This window comes from Gigantopelta aegis, chromosome 15, assembly GCF_016097555.1.
Source record: "Gigantopelta aegis isolate Gae_Host chromosome 15, Gae_host_genome, whole genome shotgun sequence".
NCBI classification, from domain to species: Eukaryota; Metazoa; Mollusca; class Gastropoda; order Neomphalida; family Peltospiridae; genus Gigantopelta; species Gigantopelta aegis.
In genome coordinates this window covers 11,948,523-11,958,905 of record NC_054713.1, presented here as the reverse complement: position 1 = coordinate 11,958,905, position 10,383 = coordinate 11,948,523, and the positions used below count along the sequence as shown (strand labels likewise).

At 37.8% G+C, this 10,383-nt stretch overlaps 2 protein-coding genes across 2 annotated transcripts; one reads left to right on the top strand and one right to left on the bottom strand.

Annotated features, from left to right (window-relative positions):
* The first annotated feature begins 7,993 nt into the window (after positions 1–7,993).
* On the top strand, positions 7,994–8,623 carry LOC121390360 (putative nuclease HARBI1). Its single transcript, XM_041522154.1, has one exon. The coding sequence runs from the start codon at positions 7,994–7,996 to the stop codon at positions 8,621–8,623; it is 630 nt and encodes a 209-aa protein (XP_041378088.1).
* An 862-nt stretch (positions 8,624–9,485) lies between these two features.
* LOC121390359 (myb/SANT-like DNA-binding domain-containing protein 4) lies at positions 9,486–10,272 on the bottom strand. Its single transcript, XM_041522153.1, is given in 2 exon segments — positions 9,486–9,944; positions 9,946–10,272. Coding segments are annotated over 2 exon segments (786 nt in total).
* Between the last annotated feature and the right edge of the window lie 111 nt (positions 10,273–10,383).

Genomic DNA, 10,383 nt, shown 5'->3' with positions numbered 1-10,383 from the left:
ACTCTGGCATGGTTTGGTTTAAAGTGAGACGCCAGACAAAATGCGTGTGTGGTGATTTTCATTCATTTGTATTTCTTTGACACATAGTCGACTTTTTCTTTGTGCTCGCCGTTGAGCAATTCATTCATTCGTTCAATACTAGAGGAGTACAAAGGATGAACGATCAATAGCTTTCTATTCAATCTGTAAACCTTTATTGATAACCATATTACAACTGTCGGACCACATCCAAAAGCATTTTGTTAAGACCACACAGTGTGTTTTGTTTAGCGACAACACTAGAGCACATTGATTTATTAATCATCGGCTATTGGGGTTTTAGAGAGGAAATCCCTGCAGGCTTTGTGACTGAAAACTATGTAATATGTAATAATAACAAATATATTGAAATAATTGTGCTTTGAAGAATTTGAAACAGCAGTTCTCTTACTAACATATTTTTTGGCAGAAACTTGTCTAAAACGTCTTTACACGCATACATGTCCTTATTTAAACGATACCATGTTCTTTGTAAAATAAAGATTTGATTTGAATACACATTTATTTTTAGTATGCCTTTAGAAATTATGATTTTGTTTTTCTAAAGTCAGTATGTGGATGTAACCTATTAAAGATACAGAGATTGTGTAATATTGCCCAATCATTGGTTCAATGCTATCCTGAATACCCGTCATATACTATTAAACTTTTATATATACCAAATATATGTCAACAATTTGTGAACATCTACAATTTATGCAACTATGTGACTATGTGCATCCCCACAATTATGAATGACTGATATACAATGAGTGCATTTGTTTGACATGTTTTTCTCAATATCCTAAGCGAAATTTGAAACTTTCAAATCATTGGCAGTATATTGTAGTAAAAACAGAACACAGTGCCATACCTCCCAACCGTCCATTGATTCGAGCGGGACTTGTGAGGGCTAGCGAAATTTTGGGTTGTTTTACATTTATTTCTAATTACAATCTCTGGTCTCTGTAGAGACAACTACACACACACACACACACACACACACACACACACACACACACACACACACATATATATATATATATATATATATATATATATATATATATATATATATATATATATATATATAAAATGGACACACATTGGGTTACATCGAGAGGCCTAAGGGCGACATGTGAATAGTATTAGTGTTCATTTCTTTTCGTCATCTTCGTCCTCATCATCATCGGTATCGTCGTCATTCACTTCGTCCAAATATTCGTTGATCCAGGAACGATACTGATTTAATTTAGAACGAATCTGTGGTTTCACATCTCTGTTAGGATTCACAAATTGTAGAATTTTCCTCGTGTTGGGGCCTATGTCAAAGTAATGCATATATGTCAGAAAGCGAGAGTACGTGTCTTTAAATAACTTCCATTGCAATGTCTTCATGTTTCTTTCTATGGCATCTTGGGACATGTTTTTTCTTCGTAGCGTTTCCTCTTGCTTTCGAAATATATAGTCACGATTGATATCGACTCTTTACTTCCCTGCTCGCACGTTTTAAATCGCAGATGTCACTGCAAGTCGCTTCCGTCTTTAAAGACCAGACCACACGTATCGCAAGACTGTATCCTCTTGACTTTTTCCAGATAGGGTTCTACCTCATCATCTTCTTCATCGTCACTTTCGTAGGCGGGTATGTCTGGTAGTTTTCTCATGAATGCATCCCTTTGCATGATTTGCACGTAGAGCTCTTTCTCCGACGGTGGTGGCACGTCTTCTGAGACATTCGCCGTTAAGCTCGTGCTTTTATACCATTCGGACGGCCCCGTCTCTAAATCATTAGGCCGAAGACGCCAGTGTTCGGGCGTGGTCGGTTTCAAGTCCACCATGAGATGTCCGTAGGGTCTGTGGGTAGCTTCCTAAAGCTTTTGCATCAAATGACGAGTATTTTCCGGATACATCTGCCGTGCCAACGTCAAAACATGCTGCTTGTCGATGGGGCTGTTGAACAATGCTAGATAATGGCAGTTTCTTCTCTGTGTCGGGTCCTTGCTGTGATACAAGGATGGCGATGACGGATAAGTTTCTCTGTGATGACTTCCTTCTGTGGACAGGTCGGTGATCCTTGGGTCTTTTCCACCTGTAGACATCAGGTCGTCCAATGCGATGAGATTTCTGACTCTGGGATCCAAATAACGATCCTTTTCCAAATTCTTGGGTATGCCTTGAACAAATTTCACTGAAACGGTTGCCCCAATAATGTCGCAGAGGGGTTGCCATCGTTTGTAGAGCCAGATGATGCATTTAGGCGGTGGGAAGAGTTTACCATCCCTTAGCAGTTTGCATCATGCGAGCGTTGTACCACTGAGCTACGTCTCACCCCCTCTTATGAATGAATGAATGAATGAATGCATGAATGAATGTTTAACGACACCCCAGCACATAAATACACTGGCTAATGGGTGGCAAACAATGGTAAACATTTGTTTTTTTGTTTTTTTAATGAATTGATGATCAACATCAATATAAAATTAAAACATTGTAAAAAGCTGTGCAAAGTATAAATATCACAAGTATATTAAAATTTCGAATAAAAGTCAACATGTCTTAAAAATGTCAAAATAAGTTGACGATGGAATCGAAATGATTCCATAACATTTTGTCTTCCAAATATAGGCCTATCTTTCCTCGTCGGTTCAAAGTGATCATACTCCACAAAAATGTGGTGAACCATTAGTGTACACGTATATTAACAATTTTCACACTGAGGTGGAGGATCCTTCTTCAGAACAAACGAATGAAAGTTTGTTTTGTTTAACGACACCACTAGAACACATTGATTTAGTAACCATCAGCTATTGGATGTCAAACATTTTGGTAATTTTGACATATAGTTTTAGAGAGGAAACCAGCTACATGTTTCTATTTGTAGCAACAGATCTTTTATATTCACCATCCCACAGACAGGCTAGCACATACCAAGGCCTTTGATATACCAGTCATGGTGCACTGGCTGGAAGGATGGACCCACTGACGGGGATCGTTCTTAGACCGACCGCGCATCAAGCGGGCGCTTTATCACTGGGCTAAGTCCCGCCCACAATAGAATGTGCAGGGGTGCAGAAAGTACTCGCCCGCTCGCCAAATGCGAGTAAAAAATTCTGACGGACGAATTAAAAAATGCAACTACCAGTCCAACGGGCGATCTGTCTTTTTCTGATTGATTTTATTATAATTTTTTTGTGGTTTTTTTTGCATTGAATCAGTGACTACGTATCAGTCATGCAAGAATTACAACGCATTCAAACAAACGTTTTAGAATGATGTCGAAACACAATAATACACGCGCTGCATTGCCAATAAATGACTTAAGAGTTCTGAACTGCGCAAGCGCGAAATGCCGGAAACGGGTTATAGCAAAAACGGAACCATGCCAAAACAGCCCCAAACGGAAATGGAACCAAATTGGACAAAATGGAACCTAGCGTTGGTTGAAACGGCACCCTACAATCTATATATCTACAAGATATTATTTTTTGCTATTACATTGAGGTTCCGTTATAGCCAATCAGTTCCGTTTTCGCCAACAAAAGTGGTTCCGTTTTGATAGTGGTTCCGATTTAGCCTAATTCCCAAGAAATAGGGCCCCAGCCTGTCAAAGGTCAGTAGTTCCTAAAAAATAATTATTTGTTTATGTTGAAAATGTGTTGCCGGAGTGCTTTGAAAAGATTCTTCTATTAAATACATACGGGATGTCACTTGAATTTTGTAAATCTATATGAAACAAAAGTGAATAACGTAGTCTTATCAGAATATTTCAACATATATTGATTTACCAATCAAGGTTTGGGGTCTGATTTCGTTCGTTTGCCCCGTGCTGTTGATAAAAGTCAAATTGTAGTATTTAGAAAAGGTGGAAATGTGAAACCTGAAGAAAGGTGGACATACCACGAAACCGATTTAGAAATTGATGACAGTTTTAACTATCTTGGGGTCTGTCTTCATTATAATGGAAAATTTAATACCGCTCAGAAGGTAATATGCAACCAAGGTAGAAAAGCTATGGCTGCTCTATTTGGTAAAACTAGTAACTATTTCTTAAATGCAGAAACATTACTATCACTGTTTGATACATATGTTAGCAGTATTTTAAATTATGGCTGTGAAGTTTGGGGTTTTAACAAAGCAAATAGTCACGAGATCCTACATTTACAATTCTGTAAACGTATTTTAGGCGTGAAAAGGAGCACTACTAATATGATGGTCTATTTTGAATTAGGTAGAACACCTTTGTACATAAGTAGGAACATCCGTATGGTTAAATATTGGATAAATTTGTTGAATACAGATAACTGTATTTGGAAAGAGTGTTATAACACCCTATATGACGAGTGCATAAGAAAACCACGTTCTGTTAACTGGGTTAGTCAAATAAGAGACCTGCTTCTCACTAATGTTGTTGGTCACATATGGTATAATCAAAATGTACAAAATCGCAATACATTTATATCACTATTCAAACAGAGAATGACTGATCAATTTATCCAATCTATGTATGCTGTATTCAACAATTCTCCAAAATGTCTGTTATACAAATTCGTTGTTAATAATTATTGCTTACAACCTTATCTTCAGAAACCTATTGCCTTGAAATACAAACATATTTTGAGTAAATATAGATTATCTTCCCATAATCTCTTTATAGAAACGGGCAGATACCACAATATTGATAGGAATAATAGAATTTGTCGTCTGTGCAATAGGAATGTAGTAGAAGACGAATATCACTTTGTTCTACTAGTGTGTCCTTTCTTCAGTAACATAAGAGATAAATATATTAAACTTTTTATTACAATAAACCATCAGCATTTAAATTAACGCAACTACTGTCCAATGGCAATTCAAAACAGCTAATTAAATTGTGTAAGTATTTGAACACTGTTACCACGCATGGAACAGACAACATTGATACATGACATATGTTATTATATTGTATATTATTGCTATGCATGTATTACCCATTTACTATAGAATTTTATCGATTGTAATCCGATGCTACATACCATTCCCCGCATTATGCACATTATATTATTTTATATATAAATATGTATATATGCCTACAAAATGTATATTTTTTGGAAAAAAATAAAATGTTTATTCTCACATAACAACAATATGGCTAGAGCTAACACGAGCTGCATGATTTCTGTGTGCCATTGATATGTAGTAAATGTTACATTAATCTAATCACAGAAGGTCCTAGCCTTATTGCGGACAATACAATCAACGATGGTGATAAATCCATTAGCATGATCTGTGAAGTCAAGCTTGTTCCGTCTGTATACGTTTCTTAAATTCACTCACTGTTGGAAAGGACAGAAGATCCGAGATTTGAAAGGAACACTTGTGCCATCAAATAGATATCAGCTGATCATTCAGCCATACAGTGACATGGAAAGAAAGAAAGAAATGTTTTATTTAACGACGCACTCAACACAGTTTATTTACGGTTATATGGCGTCAGACATATGATTAAGGACCACACAGATTTTTGAGAGGAAACCCGCTGTCGCCATTACATGGGCTACTCTTTCCGATTAGCAGCAAGGGATTTTTTATTTGCGCTTCCCACAGGCAGGATAGCACAAACCATGGCTTTTGTTGAACCCGTTATGGATCACTGGTCGGTGCAAGTGATTTACACCTACCCATCGAGCCTTGCGGAGCACTCACTCAGGGTTTGGAGTCGGTATCTGGATTAAAAATCCCATGCCTCGACTGGGATCCGAACCCAGTACCTACCAGCCTGTAGAACGATGACCTAACCACTACGAAGGCTCAGTGGGTAGGTGTAAACCACTTGCACCGACCATCGTTGATTGTATTGTCCGCAATAAGGCTAGGACCTTCTGTGATTAGATTAATGTAACATTTACTACATATCAATGGCAGAATAACCATATGTTTGACGTCCAATAGCCGATGACAAGATAAGAAAAACCAATGTGCTCTAGTGGCGTCGTTAAATAAAACAAACTTTACTTTACTTTACTTTAGACACCAAAGTTTACTCATTTCCATACATTTCAAAGTATTGATTTTTAGTGCATATTAAACTTGTGATATCATTTTAATTATTGTATTAGTTTCTTTGATTGGTGTGTGGGTGGGTGGGTGCTTCTTTTGGTGGGCGAATACCTGATCTGACATTTTTTTTTTTTTTTTTAGTATGTCTTTTTCTGGGTACATACTTTTATTTAAATATGTCATTTCTGTGACAAATCAATTATTCAAGAACATTTTGTAAGTAGGATTAAAATTAAAGTTAATTTAAAGTGTGTTTTACAGCACATTGATGTATTAATCTTCGACTGTTGGATGAATGCCAAACATTTGGTACTTTTGGGCAGATTGTCTTGGTGGAAACCCACCACATTTTTTCCTTTAGCAGCAAAGAATCTTTTATATGCACTTAACCACAGACATGACATCATATACCACGGCCTTTGGTATAACAGGCATGGTGCCAGGCGCGAGTACAGGGATAGTTTGTGTGTCGAACCATTACCCCTGTTCACTTTTATTATTTTTAAATTCCGAATTATTATTCAGAGGAGCATGACTCGACTCCTCCCCCACCTAAAAACGTCACTTGCCAGTCTAGACCCCCCCCCCCCCCCCACACACACACACACACACACGCGCGCAGAAATACTCTCGCCCGATATTTTTAAAATTTGTATGCTCCGGAATAACGCTATAAACGGCGAAGTGTAAATGGTCGATATTTGAATTGTTATTTATAGATGAAATGTCACCTGGACATGGGAGTCCACGCAATGCTGTTAGATCTACCAGGGTAGACCCAGTAGAGCTAATTTTAATCAGACTGACAAAATCGCATATATAATTATGGAATATTGAAATTTGAATGTTTTTGCATGATATTTAAACATTTTATAAGTTGTTTTTTGTTTAACAGTACCACTAGAGCATATTGATTTTAATTATCGTCTATTGGATGTCAACTATTTGGTAATTTTGACATATAGTCTTAGAAAAGAAAATTGCCAAATGTTTGACAACCGATAGCCGATGATTAATAAATCAATGTGCTCTAGTGGTGTCGTTAAAAAAAAAACACTTTCAAATCTTAAATTTTAGGTAAAGTGCATTAACAACAGTAACGACTGTATAGTTGTATTTTCAACTGACCGGATACATTCGTACGGTAAATCTCTAAACGATACAGATTTTAGTGATTTCAGAATGTTTAGTTTCTTTGGACAAAACGAGTTCTTGTCAGCTAGCCATTAGTGTTGTTACTGGAAAACACTTGATTTATTCCACTTTACGCCCCAATTACCGGCCTCGGTGGCGTCGTGATTAGGCCATCGGTCTACAGGCTGGTAGGTACTGGGTTCGGATTCCAGTCGAGGCATGGGATTTTTAATCCAGATACCGACTCCAAACCCTGAGTGAGTGCTCCGCAAGACTCAATGGGTAGGTGTAAACCACTTGCACCGACCAGTGATCCATAACTGGTTCAACAAAGTCCATGGTTTGTGCTATCCTGCCCGTGGGAAGCACAGATAAAAGAACCCTTGCTGCCTGTCGTAAAAGAGTAGCCTATGTGGCGACAGCGGGTTGGAGGTTGCAACAAGGGCATATATCTGACATTGGATAATTTGGAATTAGTAATAATAGACAAACTGAATGCCAGTCATGTTGGAGGAAAATCTCTGTCATTTCACTCCCAGGTCTGGTATGATTTCATAATTTTGCTGATCCAGTTTAGGATGTTAGATATAAACCATAGGGCCTGTTTCACAAAACCTTCGTACGAGTAAAACTATTCGTACGATGTTCGTACGACCACTTTGGTTGTTTCTCAAAATCTTCGTACGTACGAAGATTCGTAAAAAAATGTCGTAAACCTATGACAGCTTAGGACCACTCGTACGGCTTACGTTTTAATCGTACATTTCAATAATACTCTCACTGGTATCGGCTAGATGTAATAATGACTGCAGCATACGAAGTTGTACAGAACGAGAGGAGAGCTATAAGAAGACATAGAATTTTCAGAGACCAAACAAACCCTTTTGATGTGTTTGATGACAAAGAAATGATAGCCAGATACAGACTTTCACTGGAATGTGTAACAGACTTGTGTGACTTATTAAACGACGATTTGAAACGACAAACGCTTCGCTGCCATGCTTTGCCAACTTCACTTCAAGTGTTTGCAGCTTTTCGCTTTTTCGCCACAGGAACATTCCAGTCTGTAGTTGGAGATATTCTTGGAATAAGCAAGTCATCAACGTCAAGATGCGTACATGCTGTAGCTTGTGCTTCAACCCGAAAAGTTAATAACTTCATCATGTTTCCTATGGATTTAGATACTAGACGTCAAATAAAGGAACACTTTTACTCAATTGCTAAGTTTCCAAATGTTCTCGGCGCCATCGATGGAACTCTGATTCTAATCCGGTCTCCCACCAATGATGAACACGTGTATGTGTGTCGTAAAGGATACCACGCCATCAATGTCCAAGTGGTGTGTGATGCTAAATTACATTTCTTGAATATTGTTGTGAAATGGCCGGGAAGTACACACGATCATTTTATATTTTATGCTGACAACAAGTGAACTTTGGCAGTTATTTGAGAGTGTTCGGGCAGGCGATGGTTACATTTCTTGGCGACAGTGGCTACTGTTTGAAGAAATGGTTGTTGACACCTGTCAGTGAACCAACGTCCCGAGCTGAGGAACGGTACAATACAAGCCACAGGCGCACCCGAGCTACCGTAGAACGCCGCAATGGGGTATGGAAATCAAGGTTCCGGTGCTTGCACAAGAGTGATGGGAGCCTAATGTTCAGGCCGGATCGATGTGTTGACGTCATCGTTGCAACTGCATGTTTACACATGATATGCATGAAACATGGCATGCCTTTGCCGCAAGAAAACGAGAATCTACCAATCGAAGGAAATGATGAAAATAATAATATTGAACAAATTGATGGAATTACTGCTAGGCGTCACTTAATTGCAAATGTGTTTGCCTAGAAATTATTGGGTGCACCATAAAGGCTAAATGTATATATTTGGTTATTGTGTTGTTCTGTTTTCCATATATTTTAATGTATGTATGTATGTATGTATGCCTGTGTGTGTGTGTGCGTGTGTGTGTGTGTAACTACACACATACGCACGTATGTACGTGGATTGATAGACGAATTGATGGAATAATGGATGGATGGATGGATGGATGGGTAGACGAATGGGTATATTCCTTTAATTTCCGCATATTAAGCATGAGAGTAAAAACATTTAATTTCTACATTTTAATATCAAAACAGTTTGTCACTACTTGTGTCATATAAAAACAGAACAAACAAACAAACAAACAAAACCAAAACAAATCCACCAAACCAAAACAAAATTATTCAATATGTTCTTAACAGCACTTCACTCGTAGTCCGTGGTTTTCTTTTTTTCTTAGTTATTGATTAGATTTTTTCATCTCTAACGTTTTGTTTTTCCACTTCCAGTCTCTCTTTTTCAATTTTCAATCTTTCTTTTTCAACCTGCAATAAGCATTTCTGTACTTCTAATATTTCTTTATCTACTTTTAGCCTTTGCCTTTCTATTTCAACAAGTGGATGTTCAACTTCAGTTTTCCGCTTTAAATTTTTCTCAGTTGAAGATGTCGATGGGCGTGGTGTTTCTGTTGACTGTTCATTGGCTGAATAGGCGAAATTTGTAGGCGGGTCAGTGTTTTCAGGGCCGTCACTAGAACTGTTAGAAGAACGATTTTTATCTTCTTTTCTTGAGAGTGTTTGCTGATTTCCACCATCGCTCTCATCCAAAGTATTTGTAACTTCAACTTCGGCTGTATTCACACTAGCTGTATCACGACCACCAGTTATTCCTTCAACTGCAACATTGCCATAAATTTGAATGATTTTTTTCATCTGTGCTTGATAAATCGGGCGGCTTTTCCCCTCCCCCTGTCTGCTTTAATAATTTACGACGTTGACATTCATTTTTCTTGGCAAGGCTGACCGAATCTTGCCATTTCTTTTTAACTTCTGTCAGTGTCCTTTGTTGTTCAGTATTAACAGCATTGAGTTTTTCTGTAAGAATACTCCATTCTCTCCGTTTAGTAACATTTGTGATGGCAATGGAGAATTTCGCAAACAGTATGGACCGTCTTTGATCAACTTCATGCAATAATGTTTCTTTTTCTTCTTTTGTCCAATTTTGTTTCTTCTTTTTAGCTTGTTCCCTACTCATGTTGGTTTCTTTAGTTACAACTGACAGAATAAATTAAAAAAGCATGGACATAGGTTCGGAAGAATAAATTTCATCAGCACGGACTTTTGCCAGTGCATGCACGAGGGAAAC

Coding starts and splice junctions, on each gene's coding strand:
- LOC121390360 (XM_041522154.1), top strand. CDS start 7,994: ATGACTGCAGCATACGAAGTTGTACAGAACGAGAGGAGAGCTATAAGA.